General features: G+C 51.1%; 8 protein-coding genes across 8 annotated transcripts; 4 read left to right on the top strand and 4 right to left on the bottom strand.

The window, feature by feature from the left end:
* Positions 1–207: 207 nt before the first annotated feature.
* On the bottom strand, positions 208–2075 carry A1O9_03154 (uncharacterized protein; the record flags this gene model as incomplete). Its single annotated transcript, XM_013408722.1, has 5 exons — positions 208–911; positions 969–1074; positions 1169–1485; positions 1537–1608; positions 1658–2075. The coding sequence occupies 5 exons, from the start codon at positions 2073–2075 to the stop codon at positions 208–210; spliced, it is 1617 nt and encodes a 538-aa protein (XP_013264176.1).
* Positions 2076–2632: 557 nt separating this feature from the next.
* On the top strand, positions 2633–3019 carry A1O9_03153 (uncharacterized protein; the record flags this gene model as incomplete). The annotated part of the gene is made up of 1 exon (XM_013408721.1): positions 2633–3019. The coding sequence occupies one exon, from the start codon at positions 2633–2635 to the stop codon at positions 3017–3019; it is 387 nt and encodes a 128-aa protein (XP_013264175.1).
* Positions 3020–4448: 1429 nt separating this feature from the next.
* Positions 4449–7186, bottom strand: A1O9_03152 (uncharacterized protein; the record flags this gene model as incomplete). The annotated part of the gene is made up of 3 exons (XM_013408720.1): positions 4449–5404; positions 5493–6968; positions 7018–7186. The coding sequence occupies 3 exons, from the start codon at positions 7184–7186 to the stop codon at positions 4449–4451; spliced, it is 2601 nt and encodes an 866-aa protein (XP_013264174.1).
* Positions 7187–8852: 1666 nt separating this feature from the next.
* On the top strand, positions 8853–9656 carry A1O9_03151 (uncharacterized protein; the record flags this gene model as incomplete). The annotated part of the gene is made up of 1 exon (XM_013408719.1): positions 8853–9656. The coding sequence occupies one exon, from the start codon at positions 8853–8855 to the stop codon at positions 9654–9656; it is 804 nt and encodes a 267-aa protein (XP_013264173.1).
* Positions 9657–10187: 531 nt separating this feature from the next.
* Positions 10188–11579, bottom strand: A1O9_03150 (uncharacterized protein; the record flags this gene model as incomplete). Its single annotated transcript, XM_013408718.1, has 2 exons — positions 10188–11182; positions 11243–11579. 2 exons carry the CDS (start codon positions 11577–11579, stop codon positions 10188–10190), a joined length of 1332 nt encoding a protein of 443 aa, XP_013264172.1.
* A 456-nt stretch (positions 11580–12035) lies between these two features.
* On the bottom strand, positions 12036–14457 carry A1O9_03149 (uncharacterized protein; the record flags this gene model as incomplete). The annotated part of the gene is made up of 3 exons (XM_013408717.1): positions 12036–12966; positions 13143–13760; positions 13886–14457. The coding sequence occupies 3 exons, from the start codon at positions 14455–14457 to the stop codon at positions 12036–12038; spliced, it is 2121 nt and encodes a 706-aa protein (XP_013264171.1).
* A 1134-nt stretch (positions 14458–15591) lies between these two features.
* On the top strand, positions 15592–16545 carry A1O9_03148 (uncharacterized protein; the record flags this gene model as incomplete). Its single annotated transcript, XM_013408716.1, has 1 exon — positions 15592–16545. One exon carries the CDS (start codon positions 15592–15594, stop codon positions 16543–16545), a length of 954 nt encoding a protein of 317 aa, XP_013264170.1.
* A 2017-nt stretch (positions 16546–18562) lies between these two features.
* A1O9_03147 (uncharacterized protein) lies at positions 18563–19017 on the top strand (the record flags this gene model as incomplete). Its single annotated transcript, XM_013408715.1, has 1 exon — positions 18563–19017. A coding segment is annotated over exon 1 (258 nt), but the record flags the coding sequence as incomplete, so codon positions are not given.
* Positions 19018–20182: the final 1165 nt, after the last annotated feature.

Raw genomic sequence — 20182 nt, 5'->3', positions numbered from 1 at the left:
AGAGAACGCTCTCGGTTCAGTATCTGTCATACATTCATCTTTAGCCCTAGCCTCTTAGTCCTTGATCTCTGGTCCTTAACTCTTGCCTTCTGAATTAATCAATTCTGCAACATAGTGGCTTTCCAGCGCCCACGTGTCCGAGGTCACCATTTTTTACTGCCCATGCCGCTCCAACGCCATCGCTAAATCAATGAAAGCAATCATGACTTAAAAAGAAGGATGCACCTTATCAAAGTTAAAAGATGACGACGGGTTCGGAGGAGGCAGTTGAAAATGATACCGACTATCGGGCGGACGTATTCTCGTCGTTTCTGATGGACTCGTAGTCCTTTGAACTTTCGGAGCAGGAACATCCTCATCGTCACTCAAAGTCAAATCAATCACATCCTCACGCGAACGTTTATTTGATCTCGGTGCTGACGTCGATGGTGCTCTAGAGTCCTCTCTCGAGGATAGTGGAGGAGTCCTCACACTGTGTGGCGTAAGCGTTTCAACATTGGGCCGTGCATATGGGCCGTCTCGTATTTCAACTAGATCATCATCGTCATCGTCGTCACTTGGAGTTGGATTGCCTCTGCGACTCGAGCCATCGTCGTCCTTCTGCGGATGCCATCTCCCATCAGGAGTGACTGTGACCGCCTCAGTATCCCGGGAGGTTGACGACAAAATGTCATTAACATATTGATCGAGGGCAAGATTCTCCCAGGGAGCAGGCTTGCTACAAATCGGACATGTCCAAGTCGGGGCTTGTTCTTGTAACTGAAGATACGAGGCGGCATCGAAACACTGGTTGTGGTTACAGCCTATGGAACGACAAGGAGTAACGATCCGAGTATAAGCAACGGGATCTTTCAGTGATAAGACGCTAGAGGTTGCAACAATTTCATCAGGATCTTCGGCTTTCGATCGCACTGTTGGAAATTGGAATTAGCCTTTGTGCTTCATAGGCTTGGCTTAGGACCACTCACTCTCCCGGAGGACCTGCTCTTTGCTAATGACTTTTCCGTGTCTGAGTTCAGTGACCATCGTGCCGATGGATTTTTGTTGGACCAAATTCACTACCAAATAGAATTTCTGTATTTTTTCATCCTATTTAGCATGATAATTCTTGGCTTAGATATCGGACTTAAAAAGAAATGAGAGAAGACATATAGAGATATGGGCGCACCTTAGTGGTCAGGGCATAGACCATCTCAACCGTGTTTGGATAGTTTCCCTTTTTGCGGATGAGATGGGTGATGTCTGCAGGCCTGGTGGATCCGGGCTTGTTCTTGAGACCTCTCAGATTTGCCTTGACTTCGTCGGAGTTGCATTTTAGTTCCACGTTGTGGGGGAAAGCAATGTCAGATTCTCTCGAGAGCGGCTGGAACCCTTCGGCAGCGCAGAATACCATGACCTTGCATGAAGAATCTTGTGACAGCTGGTCTGCCTGTTGTGGAGAGAGTGTCACGGTCAATCGCGCCGTATCACGGGTTGCCTCGCGAGCTGAAGGTGTCATTTGACGTTTCTATAGGGCAAGATTCATGAGCAACTCACCTTTGCATTCGAGAGTGTTGGTTAAAGACCTGGTGATGGTATAGAAGGGAGAATTCTTGAAAGTAATCCGATCTATTCACAAGTCAGGATCTCCATCATAGTGGCAGTGTTCGTCACTCACTCGACATCGAAAACGAACCAGGCATGTTGTAAGAGGGGTGAGGAACAGGCGAAGAATAACTAGGTGAAGCGGAAGATGTCGAGGTGTGCGGGGAGTAAGGTGAAGGGTATGTGGATGAGGCATAAATGGAAGGCAGACCTCTAATATTGCCTCGCACTCGACTCAGCCCAGCCTGGTCACCCGCATTGCGCAGCTTTTCAATATCTGGCAGAGACTTTGTCAGAAGTAAACTTCGAAAAAGGAATTGTGAGGCAGTCCTACGTGCGATAGTCCGGATCTGTAGCTCGCTCTTTACACCACCAACAGTCAAATTCTCAGCTCTTAGGAGGGTTTTCAACTTTTCCACAGTTAAGGTCTTGACAAGAGCAATCATCTGCTGGACCTGGTCCTGCGATTGCGCATATGCAGAAGTCGCCATGGTCGCGAGTTCGGCGTAGATCTTCCAACTGGCGATCGTCTTACGAAGTCGAGGCTATTGATGCCTGACAGACATTGTTCTCATACAGAGCGGCTGGGGCCATATGAGGGGATGGTGATAGAGAATTGAGAGTGAGTGGCGGGAGAAGGATGAGGGTCGATGTTGAATGAAAAATTTGGCACGTCGTCGTCGTTGTCACCAGCGGTTCGGGCTCGGGACGGCCAGTTAAGCGTGATGGAGCGCAGTCGACTGGCTTGATGAGTAGCAACACATGCTGCTTTAGTGAAGAAGGGGGCTAAACACCATAGTAGATGCCTAGAGGATTTGCTCTGCCTGTGGCCGGCTCGCTAGAGGCAGTTAAGTGACCTGCTAGTGCGAATGTGGGACAGTTGCCGCATCTGTTATCCACAACGGCAACAACCCCGGCCTAGAAATTCCGCTGCCACTGAAATAATCCTAGGCAACATTTTCTCGAAAATTCGTCCTTGAAGAACCAACAACTCTCCCTCTGCCTCCCCTCCCCACCACCCAATCTCGCCCGTTGACCAACGCATACAATGGCAAAGTCAGCACGGTCTTCAAACACGAAACGCAACAACAGAAATCTTCGAGCCAAGGTCTTTGGGCCTGCCGAAAATGCCCGTACCGCAAGGCTGTCCGCGAAGCTACAAGAACTAGCAGCCAAACCCCGGCCAATCCAGGACAAGGCTATGGATGTGGACGAGCCCGTGGAACAAGGAGAGCAAGATCAGTCCAATGGCAATACGAACTCGGAAGACATGGACATCGACGGGCTCCAAGCCAAAGTAGTCAAGCCAAAAGTTGACCACAAGCAACGACGCAAAGAACATAGAGTCTCCAAGAAGAAGCCCAGGAACCAGATGGTCTTCTCCTCGGAACGTGCGAGGAAGGCTAAACAAGCCTTGAAGAAAAGCAAACGTTGAGACCACCAAGTGCTCATTGTCGACTTCAGAGACCCAACATTGAAGATTTCTCTCGATACCAAAAATTTGAACTGTGGAGAACGCAGCGGAAAGTGGTAACCACGATGAAAGAAGATGCAAGCACTGTGGGTCTTGCCTTGAGTGTTCCTACATACCGTCGAGAATTATGTCTTACGAGAAAATCCGTCTCGCTTGAACCAAGTGGTCGGTCGGTCGCTTTCATTCGAATCCACAAACCCTGCACACATTGTCGACTTTGGCATCACATATCTTCATTGTCGCATCTTATCCGATCCTAGCCATCATCAGATATTTCTTTCCTGTTTCGAATTATCTGCCCTCCGCTCCTTCACTGTCATCTCAACTACCAAGAACAGCTCACTTGAGAATGGACTCACTCTCACCACCGGCCATCCCTCGCCGCAATCCAACCGGTCCTCTGGGATTTCTGAACTACCTCGCCGAAATCATGAACTTGGTCTACGAACACCTCTTTATCGACCACATCCATGTCTTGGTGTTTCTCTGCTCAAGCAACCCCAGCCTACGTCAAATCGACCTCAAGCGATCTATCAGTGAATCACGTGAATCTCCCTCCGAACTCCGCTGGTGCGACCTCTATGACCTGCGCTATTACGCAGATGGCAACGGGAAGGCAGCTCAATTTCTCCGCGTGTGCAAGAAGACATGGCTGGAGGGGTCTCTAGTTCTACATGACAACCTGAGGATCGTGGTGCAGCCCTCCCCCGCGCTTGACCCTTGTCTCGTCGAACACTTCAAGAGCAACTCCGCCTCTATCCTGGCCTGGGCTGAAATCATTCCAATCAAGAGTAACTCCCCATTCGTGGACCAGATGAGCCCCTGGGTGTTGTTTCATCTTAATCACCTCGACTTCGATGCACCGAGAATTCCTCCCACACTCATACAAACTGTCGGCTGAGTTGCTGTTGCAGTGGTTGAGGAGAGGCGGTGGCGGAACAGAAGCCAGGAGCAACGGACTCGAGCAATGTCCTTCTAGCGGGGACGCGGGAAACGATGGATAATATGATGGGAGCTTTACGGTTTCGAGTAAATCTCTACCAGCAGCCATAGTTCATACAATTAATTAAACGCCAAGGCCCGATCCTCTCCAGTTTCGAGGCCAGTACCTACTTGCTGATCACGTTAGATGTTGGCCCCACTGCCTACGTAAGCCACCATGGCATATTATTTCAAAGTACTTTACTTAGCATCCCTTGAACACGACAGTCAAAGACAAGGCAGGAAATTTGGAAGTTGAGGATTGAAATCTGGAAACATACATAGTTGTGCAAGTCATACACAGGCAGACAGAGAGAGACAAGAAGTCCAAACCCTCCACTCCAAAAGCAGTGATTTTTGTATTTTCTCTCCCAGCTTGTTTCCATACCCCATCCGCGCTCTCCTATTGTCACCAAGTACGATACCGTCTCGTGGGCCGCTTCGAGGAGGTTGGCTGTGTGGCTTGTGCAGATTTGGTGGTACTCGTGCGCCTGCCTCCAGCCGCGAAGCGGCTGTTGCCGCTCTTCAGCTGGTAAACATTCAGCTTGGAGGTACCGCCGCAGTTCTGTTTGAGATTGCCGACGCAGGGAGTGTTGCAGTCGGCGTCGGGAAGGGCGACAGCGTTGTTGATCACACCTGCGCCGTTACAGAAGCACTGGTTCCCGTTCTCGACGCCCATCCAATTGTAGCCCTTGCTGAAGCACAAGGCGGCACAGGCTTCCACCCTCATCGTCGAGGACTCGGTCGCGAAGCTGGCCAGGCTGGATGTGCTGCCCAGTGCACGTGAAGTTCCCGGTTCGGCGTAGCAGCCAAAGTAGCCGTAATGGACGCCAGGCTGATTGGGGACGTTCACTGGGTCCGGGTTGCTGGGCTTTACGTACAGGGTGTTGTTATACATGGAGATGGCGTTCGGTCCACCACAGGTCTGGGAAGAATTGCCGTTGCAGGCCATGTTGCACTTCGACGACAGAATGATCGAGCTTCCTTCGCTGATCACATGACCAGCCAGACATTGGGATGCGAACTCAAGCCCGAAGAATGGTAGATTCAGGCTTTGCGCTCTCTGGGCACAGAGGTCGACAGTCATCTGGCTTGAGGTGGTGAAAGATTGTGAAAGTGCACGGGTCCCTTGTGTTTCGCTATAACAGTCCATGTAAACAATGCCGGATGCAGCGGGCACTGCTGTTGCAGAGTTACTCATGGTAGTAGATGATTGAGTCCCAGTGGGGGTGCTGGCGGTGTTCGAAGATGATGGTGGTTGGCTATATGAGCCCCGCGACCACACTGAGAGGCGTGACCCACCGCCACAGAATTCAGTCTTATCGCCGCTGCAGAAGGAGGAGCAATTTCCTTGTAGGACTCTCTCTGTACTGATTGTATTGCCACAGTAACACTCTGTTCACTATTAGCTTGGTAACTTGGAAAGCAACAGGACTAGAAGAGAAGGACATACCTTGGCCGTACTCAGTACCGAAAAGTGCGAAATTTCCTCGTTGACAAAACGCAGCACAGTTTTCCAATGACATGCCAGTGTTGTTCGAGTACGAAGTACCACTTAGAGCTCTTGTACCAACTCCTTCCTTGTAGCAGCCTCTATACGTCGCATTATCGCCGTTGAGAAGAGGTAGGGTCGTCTGATCGGCAACGGGAAGACCCTTCAACGCAGGCCCAGTGTATGAATCATCGCTCCAAATTTGCATGAGGCCTTGCCCGCCACAAAACTGAAAGCTATCGCCTGTGCAAATCATGTATGATTGAGATGAACAAGTCAGCTGAGGTTGGATGGCCTGGCTAAGAGCACTCGCGCAGTAGCATTGTGACGCGTATTCTAGACCAGCCATTGCGTAGCCGTTCTTTTTGCAAAAGGCGGTGCACGAATCGATCGTCATTGCAGTTTGATTGGAATAGCTCATGCCTGCTAAAGGTCGAGGCTGGCCATTGCCAGTGTCGAAGGCACATCCCAGGTACGAGAAATTGCCAACCTTATCTCCTGGAATAGCAACGGAGCGATTCTTGAAATCTTGGTTATCAACATAGTTGAGTGCGGGTTGGACAGGGCATATATTTTGCTGGGCTCGGCCGGGACCTCCTGTTGGTGGATTACATCCGGGAAGAACCTTGAGCATGCCTTTGACAGTCTCATTCACAGTTGGGGGCAGCTCTGGACAGTTCCGGCTGAAGAAGGGGTCGACGGAAGCGGCCAATGGTGGGCAAAGACCGATTTGACCAGCGTTGGTTGCGTTAGCCCCCATACAACGCTTGACAGCAGTTTCCAAGACTCCTTGATCCCATCCATTCAGAAAGTCACCGTGAAAGCCGTAGCCGGTAGTGTCACCATTCGAGAAGACAAAATATCCACCATCAGATTGGTCAATGCTGTTCACAGAGTAGATGACCTCGAAAAATAAGTGGGGGAACGTTTTGGGATGGGTAGGCGGGCAAATGCCATTGTCAATGCCAGAAAGATATGCAACATGGCTCTGATCAGACTTGTAGAGATTGACACCGTCCCAGCAGCTTGGAAAGTGAATTTGAGCTCGCAGTCCAGAGCTGCATTTCGTCCGAGCAAAGCCTGGCGTTTCTGGCATAGGTCCACTGCTGTCTAGGCAGGCGTAGCTGACACGGTTGGCGACGGGCTCACCGCCATACGATTTATTGCCATACGTCATGGTGGCAGTATTGTAGGAGCGAAGTGCCGCATCTCCAGCAAGAACGCGATATCCAGGTGGGAAAGGAGTCATATCGCTTGCGCCAACTCCGCGGTCAAGATAGTAGACAACAGTACCATCGTGGGGCACTTCTTCAAATAAGCCGTTGGAGTGTCGGAAGTACAGGTTTGGCGTCCAGTAAGCACTCTTGTCCTTCTGAACACTGCACGAGGTGCAGTATGCTGCTTGGAGACTGTCAAACGTCGAAGTAGTGTTGATGTCTAAGTGGCAGTCAGTTGGGTATTGATTGCGATGACCAGAACCTCTTACTATTGGGGCCAGCAATGGTATGACAGTGACCAGCAATTCCACCAGGGGAGATGATAGGATCAATTCGTCCCACCTGGACGGTCCCACAGACCATTCGCCAGAATGCTTCGACATTGCCGAACGACAAGCTGAGCACGACAGCCAGAAGCGCACTTTGGAAAGTCCTCATTATAGGAGATTGGCACGGGCGGTACAACGAGGAGAGAGCGTATCTGAGGGAGCAGAGAAGGGCGGCAAGCCGTACGAGACTGGGAAGGCATGGTTTTGTTCTTGCCGCTGAGCATCAAAGAACATGTCTCTGTTGTTCTAGGATGTGTATTGACCGCAATGGGCAGTTCGATTTCCACCTGATTGAGCCGACGGGGCTGCAGAAGATGTCTGCAGCCAGTGGCTAAGGAAAGTGGCTTGCAAACAAGTGGTTTGCAGACAAAGAGTGAGCACTTACAACTTGCGAGCAGCATTGCGCACGTGACAGAGAAGGGCAGAGGAGGACAATGACCAGGAATGTGTCTTCGTCAATAATGTATGTAGACTGAAAGGTCGAGAACTCGTACGGCCGTCAGATGCACAATGGAAATGCCTACCTGGGTCGGCGTGTGGGGAACAGCGACCCGTGCTTTGCAAGAAGAGAACTCATGTACGGAGTACAGTACGCAGGTACCATTGGGATGGCCCCAGGTGCTACTCCAGACCTAAGAGTAGCTGAGAATTGACAGTTGTGGGAGCATAGACCTAGGCTCTGCAGCGCTATGCTGCTGAGACTCGAGATCCGAGAGAGGACGAAGATCCGCCCCGCCCCGCCCCGGGGCTGTGGCCTCGACGCGTCGTCCAATTCGGTCATGTGATATAATACCTGCCAAGCGGCGCTAGAGTGGTTTCAGTCAAGTCTTGACGCGCTTTCGACGCGAACGCGTAAATTGGTGTCTGAATGCAGCAATTTCGAAGCTCGATGGTGGACTTCGTTTAGCAAACCCTGACTCCCTGAAACCTAAGAGAAAGGATGAGCAAGATAGCTGGGGCTGACGCAAGGTCCCGGCTGTTGTTTGGTGTCTGCCAGGCGTTTGATAACCCAAATTCTCCGGCATCCACGCCAATCGATATTATCCCGTAGCGATGTAGCGAACAGGTGGTCGAGGAGGAGCCGTCTTGCCACAAGACACCAGCTGCACAGGAACAAGGTCGACTGCACGGCCGTTGAGACTTGGTACCTGCTGAAGAACAGTCCGACGATCAGTGATGCGCGGCCACGGTGGCCGTGGATCGAAGCCTCGGTGGCCCATCGGGCGACCTCTGAATCTGTGATCACTGCGCAGACCCTGAGAAGAGGTCCACGCGGATGATTGAACGTGTCTCGTCTCGAAATCAAAATTGATAAGAGTAGCCTAAACTGAGATGGTCCTTGTCCACGCTGTAATTAGACTGAGGAGCAACCAGAGTCGGTCCAGAAGAGGTCAGATGACGAAGATGGCTCCTCTTGAGGACCAGACCCTGGTCAGGCATCCGGCCCACCGTTTGAAACTTACAGAGGTTGACAGGCGGTCGCCCACTTCCCTCCCGGCGCTTGGTCGATCCCTTCTTCTCCCAACCTCAGTTTCCTATTCTCATCTGCTCCCGCGCCTACAACCTGCATCCTGCACATGCACCTCCCTGCGCATCTCTGCTCACCGCAACAACGCATCTTTCTCCACGTCGCAATATCAGCCCACTTGTTTACGAGCTTCCCTACATATCTGCGATCGTCTGCGCATAGCTTTGGTCTTTTGTTTACACCGTTGCGCGTCGAAATATTCTCCGGCGCAACCCACCACCACACGTCACTGTTCGGCGCATTGACCATGTTACTCCCATCAGCCTTCGGGTGCGAAGGCGGAATTGCTCAAGAGGCAAGACCACAAAGACCCAAGCTGCCTTCATTCACGCCTTACCATCCTCACGTCTCAACACAGCCACGTCCCAGTCCTATTGCTTCAAGCTGTCGAGCTCTACACGCCATCTTAGGAGGCCCGGCAATTACACAGCAACCTGTCCTCGCGCCGCGGCGCGAGTTGGGTAACCCTTTCATGCCACTAAATCAGTCCCTACACTCGAGACGCACATCACCACCACCACCACCACCACCACCACCACCTCAGCGAGGCCTGAATAAACGAAGGCGCAGCGAGTTTGAGGAAGATCTACTCCCTTCTGAATCAATAGACATCAACATGCAGGACAGCCAATGTACACCACGCCCTGTTCGCACCCCCAAGCGGCCACGGAGGATCCCTTTGTCGATGCCTCTGGGCCTCTCAGCCGACGACTTCCGGGCCCTCGAGACACCAGTGGAAGAAGAAGATCTGCGACTTGATATGCCGATCATCAGTCCAAATGCTATGGTCTCCGATCAAGACTCCGCATATGGCTCATCTCCAACTTTGGAAGAATCAGAGTGGACAATTGAGGATGACCAGATTCTTGTCGAGACAGTCCTGGAGAAGCTTAAATTATCAAAACGAGATTGGAATGACTGTGCCAGGAAAATTGGCAAGGACAAAGACAGTCTTGGTAGGAGATGGAGCCTGCTTGTTAGCGAGGGCAATGTAGGATTGAGGAGAGGAGGAAGAATGTCAAGGACAAATTTAGACATTTCAAGTTGGTGACAGGCCGACGTACATGGCTGCCAGTGTCAGACCTCGGCCACGCGATTCTTGCTTGTATGATTATACTTCTTTCGGCAGCGGGCGCGCTGAGTTGATACCCATAAGATTTTAGATATACCAGGATATACCGTTCTTCATTACTCATTCAATCAAGCAAATTGACCCCCTTCTTTCGTACCCTGTGTGATGGGATGTCCATCTCCCCCTGGGGTGGTTCCGGTGGCCGAGGCCTGAAGCACCACGGGAAATGTCACCTAGAGATGGCTGGCCAGCATGCAAGTGATGGGCCTCAAGAAGGTCGTCGAGTCGACCGTGGGCTGGCCCGGCGTATCGGCACCCCAACCAATCAATCAACAGCGGCCCGAGCTGGTGAGCCTTTGACCATGCTGTGGTCCAGCCGATACCCGATGTGAATGCGGATGACCGGGCCGCCACGCAGGCATGTCTTCTCAGGCTCGTACTCTCCACCAGATAAGCGTTGCGCGGAATGGATAAGATGTCACATCCATGCTACAGATAGGGCAGAGCTACTTAGAATCGAATCTCGTAGCTCCCGGCCTTAGTCATATACCGAACCCATTTGACACTGCTGTAGTTGCCCTTCTCAAAGACCTTCAAGTAACGGACCAGCAGCCCCGAACTTGTGAACATCAACAAGGAGAAATTCATGCTCAAGGGAGGTCGAGACCAGGCCTTCTGGTTCGTCATGCTGGTCAGATGTGCCTCGGCGCTGAGGACAAACTCGCTCCCACCGACGAACCTCGCGATCTTCCACACGATGCAATTATTTTCGGGCTCGTATTTAGCTTTTCCTTGCGTTGTCCTCTCCGTAATGTTGGCAGTGTTCAACGGTGTGGGGATTCTGATCACAACGTTGGTCGCAAAGAGTTTGCTGCCGTAGTTGGCCTTGACGGCAATGCTGTATTCAACCTTGGTCGTGCCGACCTCGCGTACTATTGCATGAACCTTGAACGGTAGATTGACGTTCTCGACCGACCGGTACCTCATCAACTCGAACTCGCCGTCCGGAGGTACAAATGATATGGTTCTGTCGGTCTCAAACTTACCCAGCTGGACACATTGGTGGAACTGGCAGTCTTCCAAGGTAACCGACCCAGCAGCTGCTCGTGTAGCTTTACGCTTACCATCTTGATTGCCGATGGGACCGTCCCCTTGCGCGATATGGCCCACCACGAGCTGATCGTTCAGGCCAAATTTGCATTCCGGCGTGCCAGTAAGATATGCTCGCATCACAATCTGGCCAGTTACATCCGCTCTCAGCACTGTCCCGGTTGCGCTCATCAGCAAGTTGACATCTTCGATAACATCCACGAATGCCTCGTTCTTGCGGTACTTGATGTCCCCCCTCCTCCACGATTGTGCACCTGTCGCTTGCATTGTAATTCTCGACGTGTCGCTCGGAGCTGCAGAGACAGATCTAATGGCAGAAGAAATGTTGTCAGGTGTAATATACATCTTTAGGACATCAACATCCGTGTTCTGTGGGTAGCCAAAGTCGAGGATTTCTGTTTGCTAATTTAGCTGGCTGTGTTGAGACAATAAAGACGTCGCGGTGGGCAGCATACCATCAAGCAGCTCGTACACGAGCACGAAATTGTTCTTGACAGCATCCTCATCAAACTTGCCAAAATATTGCCTCCCCAAGCCTATCAATCTGTAGACAAATTCAAAAACGACAGCCGCATTCGCGTTACTTTTAGTGACTGCAACGATATAGATATTTTCATGTTTGACGTGGCTGAAGGTGGTCGAGCCGAGCGTAAGGATGGGTGATCTGACCTGGGCGTTGGAGATGACTTGGATGCGGAAGATGTCTGCCAGTCGAGGGCGGCAATCTGGACGGAACGCGCGGAAGATGAGGTTCTCGCCCTTCTGGTTGAAGACTAAGATCCCACTCAACATGTTGGCTCAGGTCCACGGCCGCATAGGCCTACACAACAATCGCCCTGACTTTGCGCGCTACATGTGAAATGGTGTGTCGGTGATCTGGATGTTCACAGCAGGCTGGTTGACGGCCCCTGCGATCTCGGTGCATCGTAATTCCGTGGCTTGGCAGCCCCTGGCGAGGCTGACGTTCAGTCAGAGCTGCCAGACCCGGGGAGATTGAGAAGCTGAGTACGTGGTACAATTTACTACAATTTCTGCTCTGCATTGTGCATCACTCGACAATACTGGGCCAGGAAAGATAGCTTTTGCGCTGATGGTATAACAGGCCGTCTGTAAGGTGGTCAGTTGTCCCATCTTCATACATTATGTGCAAGTCATAAATTCATCGCATCCAACACCCGAGCGGTCCTACCACAGAGCGTTTTTGGCAGCTGAATTGTCCTCAATGGAACGGGCGCCTACCCCACATTGTTACTCCGTGATTTCAGTAACCTCGCCTTGCCAGCCCCATTGTTCTCTGAGATCTCTCACACGCTGGGCAGTCGACGAGCCAGTCTCCTTCTCAATATTCTGAAGCAATTCCAACACCACCTTTCTGTCTTCATTTTCTTCGAAGCAGAGTCCGGCAAGATATAATGAATGAACCATCTGTCGGCTTACAGCTGGGGGAGGCTTTCCCAGCGCGATGCCGCATATCTGGCGGCTATGATAGTCAGATGCTTCGGAAACATTCCTGAACATTTGAATTCGTTTTGCCAGGTTGCTGTTGTCTCTTTCATCGACTGGCTGGTTTGGGAGCAGTACAATTTGGGCAAAATGATAAAGTTGAAGCGCCGCAGCACACATTGGGACGCTGAAGAACAGCCGGACAAACCTGTTCTTATGATCTTCGGGTTGCTCAGAATCGGTCTGCGGAGAGGTGCTCATGGTAGCGTAGGGTTGGAATGTGAACGGCAAGTTGTCGAACCATTCCTCCAACTGCCGACGCAACTGCATCCATTGAGCAATGCGTACTTGTATCGGAGACGCCTGAGCGGCCCCTTGAGCCACAAAATTCATAACCCGCAGGACTATCCAAATCAGACTACAAGACACCGCGTCCTCTCGATCGCTAGGGAGATAAGTTGCAACGCCACCATTCGCTGCATCATCATCACCATGTGTCAGTACTCCGTTCTCGGTGATGGGCAAGCCTGCAGCCCTCCACATTGTCATGTTCTCAGTATCGAGTCTGGTTTGGGTACGATTGACGTAGGCAGCAAGATAATCTGCTCTTGCGAAATTCCAGAAAGCGGCTCGCCCAGCTTTCATGGAAATATAAGGATCGCCTCTTGGGTGGGGAGCTGATATTGCTTGTGGGAGGATTTTTGTTTCTAGAAGTGCTTTGAACCCGTCTAAATGCCTATAAATCTGGTCAGTAGTCGAATCAAAACATAGTCTGTTCATAGAGGTGAAGAATGAGAGATACAATCCTTGCCAACATCTCACCATGGATGAACGGAGACGTCGTGGTCATTCCAAGGATGCTCGCCGTGAAGGGTATACCCCACAACCATCTATGGGTGAGTCTAGACTTACTGTGACCAATTACCTGTCGACGAATCAAGTGTCTCGTATAACGAGAGCACCGATATTGCGGCTAGTAGTGCCTCCATATCTCCTCCGGGCGATCTTTCTTGAAGCAAACGCCGTCGCTTATTTGATGTTCCGAGTTTACGGCTGTCGGGGGCGGCGGAACCGGAGTCTGACAACGCTCTTATGGTGTTGTACCGCGAGGACTGATTTGTCAGACCCGTCTGATCATTCCCGGGATTATTCAGCCAGCGTTGAAGGAAGACTCTCAAGTACGAGATTCCACGATCGTAATAATTGGCGGCTTTGTAAAACCAATCCTTGGGCTGTGTGGAACCGTCATCGATTCCTATAATGGGGAGTAAATGGGCCAATCCATCCCTGGGCGTTTTATTGGCCAACAGTTGTCCAATCTGATTTGCAGCAACAGCGGCCATGGCGGAGCGCAACATGACATTTTGGACCGCTTTGACCGGGACGATGCGGCTGAAATAGGTGTCGAGATCAAAAAGGTCCATCCACGGAGATATTGCCTGAACAAAATGTCGGGTCAGGCAGGTCAACTCTGTCGCCCGTTCATTCAAGTATTTCTGGCTGTATTCGGTACGCTTGCGACGTCCTTCGCTGCGAAGACGATGAGAGACATTAGCAAATTAATGGCTTCCATGATGGGCAGGGGTAAACAGTCTTTGTACTTAGTTGATGTTCACAAGTCGAGGAGCGAGGATGGAAAAAGGGGCACGGCTTACCTATCGTGTATCGATGATCTTCCACTCACTGAAGCGTACTCGCTGGTCAGAAAGTCTTCCTCCGTTTCGGGTTCACTAGCGTCGGTCGCGATGACCGGAAGACCAGGAATGAATCCACAAGCATTGTTGCCATTAGCATAATATGTATCAATGTCGAGGTCAAAATAGTCGTCATTGAGAGAGTAATCCAAAGATATCTCCGAAGGCGTATACTGTGGTTGGCCTCGGAGTAATTTGGCGGTGGGGTGGTCGGTTGATCCATAATGATCTTGATCCAGCGACGCATTTGGACTATATCGAAAGGGTGGTAGACTGTTACCGGTAGCTGGGCCCGTTGTCGGTGGTGTAGGCTGTGCGGCGAACAGATTGTAATTCGGGCTCACACCAAACAGAGGGAAATCCGAATTTGAAAGAGGATACGGCCTGCTGCTGGCGGGTGGCGTGGCTGAGATAGAATGAGGCGACGGAAGAAGTGGTGGAGGAATGGTTGCAAACGGCGGGCTTGCATTTTTCAACGGGTTGTTAAAGTGAGGCACAGGCACAGACCGATCTTCAATCAAGATATTTGACATGAAGCTTGGGGATGAATTTGCGGAAGGGGCTCTCGCTCTCGCGGTCGCTGCGGATGTCGCTGTCGGCTCCCGTGGCGCATGTGGGAGGCTTTGGAGGCCGCCATCGTACTTCTTCCTCACCTTGACTCCCTCATCAAGAAATTTGCGCTCCAGGTCATAGCCTGTACAAGGCCGACCTAACTTTTGACATCTTTGGCATCCGGGCAATCTCTTGTCACACTGCAAAGTTAATGCGGAGTGGCCTGGCTTTCCAAAGGCAGACACTTACCTTAACGCGGCGCTGTCTACATGAGTTGCAGGCACGATCTGCCCAGCCTGACGCGTCCACATTTCCAGTATTCTCCATGCGCGGGTGAGTAATCCGTCAAGCCATATAAGAGGGCCAAAACGTCGGAATGGCAAGTGATTCGGGGGCGGTGCTGATGGGGTCGTCGTGAGAAAGTGCCCTGGAGCGGTAAGGAGGGCGAGACTACTTTCCAAGTTCCTTGAGAATTACTCGAAAAGGCTGGCCATGTTGCATAAGATGGCGGCTGGCCTGGATATTGCAAAGCAACAAGTGTGATAGGATGCTGGCGGGTATTACCAAGGCCGGATAGTCGAGGGATTTCCATAGCCGAGCATGGAAGAAATGAATCATTTGGCCTGACGAAAAGTGTGACGGAGGATCGCTGCAGCCTGGACACATATACTATGTGCCGCGGAGCAGGATTGCTCTTCGTCAGACAGCCGCCATTTAGGTGGAGCGGGGAAGTCTTAGAACAGCGAGGGAAACGCAAGAAGTATGTAGGTGGTGCTCAGTGCTCACTAGCAGTAGTAGCCTACGCGGACCTACTAGGCTACTACTCGCACTGACTGTGACATCAGCTGACACTGACAGGAAGCTCCCAGTGCCCCACGTGACGGCGCACACGTGGCTTCTCGCCGCGCCTTACGAAGTACGGAGGACGGGGCCCCCGGCAAGAGGAATCTGCTCCCGCACGGCAAGTTCAAACTTGTTGCTCCGTTGTTGTCTGATCCGCTCGTAATTAATCTTGTCAAGCTGGAATTCGTGTGGTCTCTGGTCATTAAAAAGAATAGCATAAATGGTGGGGATTCCCTCGCTCGACAACTCCTCCATCTGGTCTTTCCCTCCGGATGCCCAGGAAAGTTAGCCCGAGCGATGTTAACAATACAGCGTGTATGTTTAACCTCACACCACCTTGTACCCGTTCACGGCTTACCCAAACGCAGCTGTTTATCTATCCTGTGAAATCTCTACCGCCAGTCGAGGTATCGTCGGTCGAATTGACCAATGAGGGACTTCGTTTTGACCGGTGTTTCGTCTTGGTCAATCCACCCACAGATGGTTCTCGCCTGGCCAAATTCCTTACCATCAAGAGGGTCTTCAAACTCTGCCTATTCAAAACCGCCATAGACGATTCATGGACAAAGTTGACTATTACTCATATCCATGCTAACCCGCTTTCATCAATCACCGTGCCACTGACCCCGTCGCCACTCTCGCTTTTGACTAATGCGACTTACGAAGTCAGCATTTTTGGGACCACCGCAGTAGGTATCGACTTGGGGGAAGAGACAAGTGCATTCTTCTCCAAGCACCTCAATCAAGATGTTCGCCTTTTGACTATCGGTGGAACAGGCCGTCGTGATATCCCTGGAGCTGCTTACGTTCCTACGCAGCGTGAGGCCCTTTCTCTAGCAATCCGCGACGGCCTGCAGCCACAGCGTATTCGCTTTGCCGACGCTGCCCCTCTATCAATCACATCTACTGCTTCCGAGAATGATGTTCGAGCACGTCTTCCGAACGAGTATCAAGACGAGGACGTGATCCGTCGTCTTAGGCCAAACATTCATGTTGATGTCAATGGAGAACTACCACCGTATGATGAAGACAACTGGTCGTCGTTACTGGTCAAAACACGTCTCGATGAAGCACAAGAAGTCACTATCAAATGCATCTTCCGGACTGTCCGGTGCCTCAGCCTAAACGCTGATCCAGAAACTGGAGAAATGATTCATCGTGATCGGCAGCTGTATGGGCTCCTAGCCAAGGACAGAAGAGTAAACGACAAATTCCCTCGTAAGTGAATCCATCCACACTTCTGTCTCCCTGGGCATTCCCCTGATGCTTGAGCAGATAAACCTGTCTTTGGTCAATATGGCTTTGCCGGCCCCTCAGGTGCCATCCTACGAACAGGGGATAGAGTTCAGGTCACTGAAAGGGTTCAACGAAAATAATCCGCGCCGGCTCTGCTCATAATTGAATAGGCTCCCGTGGCTCCGAATGTCAGGTGCCCCCGTGGCGATATGATATCCAGCTTGGGGACATTAACCTTGGTCGCCACTCCATTTCTTCCCTTCAAAAGGCTTCGGGAATCCAAGATCCCTGTTGACTCGCGATGTGTACCGTATCAGGGATCTTCGAAGCTAAATGTGCGACCGTTGGCTACTGTTGGTGAAAATTAATGTAATTTCTTAGACTCGACCCATGATCGGGCATAGGAGTGGGTGCCCATTTCGTCTCGCGCTTGTAGCACCATTGAGACTGGAGCAAGCAACAATTCACCATCCTGCAAGAGCCTGGTAGTCTTCCGAAGTCGTCATGCTATATTATATGCTCGCAGCACAGATGATTGAGGAGCTTATCGCAAAGAGATGCTCTCGCATTCAACGCTGCGTCGCCTCAACACTTCCTGGCCGTCAGACGCACCCTCACTGAAGGAGGAATTCAAGCACAACTAGCGTTGCCTTCACCGTGGCAGCTAAACACTATCCTTGCACTGAACGGTTGAGATAAGGATTGGGTTTCATTCTCTGCATAAGATTACAGGCGCTGTAGGAGATCGTTGAAACCAGATACCAGGATGCTCCTAGTGCTACTCGAACCTGGATGTCAACCCTTTTGAATCTCATCTAGGTACGTCCTAACATCTGAGAACTGCGCCGAAAACGATCAGCTCTCCGATTTTAAAGCATCTGTTACGACGATCTTGGAAGGCTTTCGGAGTCGTAAGCAATTTTGGGTCATCCTATGAAGTCAACCCTCAGGCCAGCGTGAGGTATATAGTCCCATTGGCTGAATGACATGACAACTTGTCGCTAAGGCAAACTTCAACTTATTTGCTCGCTTGACCTCTGAGTCTATGCCTCGAGATGCATCATTCCTCAACTTATTTGCTCGCTTGACCTCTGAGTCTATGCCTCGAGATGCATCATTCCTCAACGGGTCTGTTCCCCAGACAATACTTCTCCGCATCTCTCACTGTGCCCCTCTCATCTGCGAAAGCCCCACATCCTACCAGGCCTCCGTGCATTTCATGTTGTGTCTGAGACCGTCCTAGCACAGAGGAGATTGTCAGGGAAGTATCGAACGAGCTGTGGCTACTGACATCCCTGAAAGACGCTGCAAATGCCTCCGCATCATTCCGACCCCCTTGGTGGGAATAACAAATCCAACTGAAGGCCTTCGACAAGACTCAACAGCAATTTTGCAATTTTACCCATGGAATATCTTTAATCTACGGCGACGTATCCGTGAGATACATCTCATATGAATCATTTCTATTGATTGTTGATATTACGCTACGTGACATATCGTATCGTGTCAGCAATGGACTTGATCTTAGAAAGGCAGGGGATGCCAGGGGTTAGGCCTTTACTGTTTAAGGATGGATTCCAGAATTCCTCATTTTGCCTGACCGCATTGCTGCTAGGATTCCTGGTCGTATCAGAAGCCCTGAGGCCTCGACACAGGCTTTCTGCAGTCAACGGGCCTCCAGGTCTGCCTGTCTTTGGCAATCTGCTTCGACTCAGCCCAGATGCCCCCAGAATGGTCTGCGGCAATGGGGACAGAAATATGGAGGTGCCTACCAAATCACGATGGGAAACCGACCTGTTGTTGTCTTTGCGTGGATGCAGGCAGCACGAGATGTATTTGTTGCTCAAGGTGGTTGGTTCACTTGTCGACCGACCGACGAAGTAAGTACACCTTCCATGGTGTCATGTTCAGTGTTGCGTCTACGATCGATACAACCCCATGGTATAGTTCCCGCACCGCTCAGAATGTTGAATCTTTTCTAAAAGTTTAATGCATAGGAGTAAACCCATCAAAAGACGAGGTAAGGCTGCCGCAAGCGTGATGAATAAGGTCGCAACCGCATCTTATACTCCTCGGATCGACGCAACCTCGCTAGATTTCAAAAAGGACCTTCTGGAAAAGGGGAAATCCGGGCAAGTTTCTTTCAGCCCGAAACAATCGACTCTGGACACCGTTCTTGATCCGAAAATGACTGTCAACTTAGTATGGAAATAGGCTTCCCAATGAGGAGTCCCATCTTCGCGGAGCTCACTGATGTTGAAGATCAGTCATCCCGCCTGAGGTCCGTGACTGGCTCCTTCCAAGTCTATATCGCTTTGCTGCAGTGGAACCTCAAGAATCTCAAATCCTCGAGTGCACGATCAACCAATTTGCGAAGGCTGGCATACCTCAATCGTTTCAGCCAAGAACACCAGGAACAAATGAAGTCCTGCAAGGACAAGACGTGCATACAGGGTAACGTTTCTTCGACACGTAGATCACAAGTTTGTAGAGGTTGAGCTGATGTCAATCAGCATGTCCATGGTATCCAGTGGCCTGGACAATTTGACCAAAACCCCTGACTTGGACGATCGGCTCTTTTCCCCGTCGTCCAGAAATATAAGAGATTGCATACATGCTTATCACCAACGTCTATAGGGCTGACAGTTGGGAGAAGTTCAAGGAGACAACGATTTCCATATGTGATGGCACTCGCGAATTGAGCATGGCGGGATGTTCATTCCCGAAAGCACGACTGTCTATCTAATGCTTGGGGTTGATAATTGAGGTAAGCCTTTGACAGTGTAAGGCACGTGGTTTAAGCCGGGCTAATCGCCAGGGCAGTTGAATCATACTTCGGACTAACCGAGAATGAGGGCGGCCCAGGGCGCTGTATGTTACGCCTCAACGCCGTAACGAGAGGCCGGGTTTCATCCACGCTTTCTAAGAGAAGATAGAAACAAGGCAAGCACAATTGCCCAGTTGGGCAGCCGTGGTAACCACTCTTTAGACTGGGGTTCTTAGACTCCCAGCTGGAGAGAACCCCTAGTCAAAGCAAGGACCCAGTTGCCGAGCTTTCGACGAGGCTCTTGCGCTCGGTCATGTCTGCCAGATGCAGTAAGCAGCAGCGAGCATGTCCCTTTAGGAAGCTGCGCCCGTGCCTGACAGGCTGAATAATTCTCTATCGAGTATCATCGGTGTTTCAACGGACATGTTTGACAATGGAAGGTGTCGATTACCCTCTTCTGCCTAGGAAGTTCCCTTAATTCAAGATCCCTCCCTTTCCGCTGGTTTGTTTAACTAACTAGTGGAACTTCTCATCCGGAACGTACAGGTCGCCTACCTCGCCTATCTGCGCCTCCTGCAGCACGACGCTGGTGGACACGACTCCCGATACTCGGTTCTACGAGCAAATTTGCAGGAGAATGATCACTTTCTAGTCAGCCGTAGGATCTGATCTGCAGAGCACCGTTTACCATGGCCACCGCGACAGTATCAAGCCTAAGACACGCGCTTGTTGCGAAAATAGCGAGAACAAGGCCCGAGTCTGGCAATTCCAGTTTTGGTGGATTGGTGACGTCAATGTTTAGCCCTTTGCTGCCTTTCATAATGATGTTAGCTTCCTCAGCAGATCCTTAAGGAGTCCAC

The sequence above is a fragment of the Exophiala aquamarina genome, assembly GCF_000709125.1.
Source record: "Exophiala aquamarina CBS 119918 chromosome Unknown aczIA-supercont1.2, whole genome shotgun sequence".
Lineage (NCBI taxonomy): Eukaryota > Fungi > Ascomycota > Eurotiomycetes > Chaetothyriales > Herpotrichiellaceae > Exophiala > Exophiala aquamarina.
Note: the sequence above shows the minus strand (reverse complement) of the source record. Positions and strands in the feature narration are given on the sequence as shown.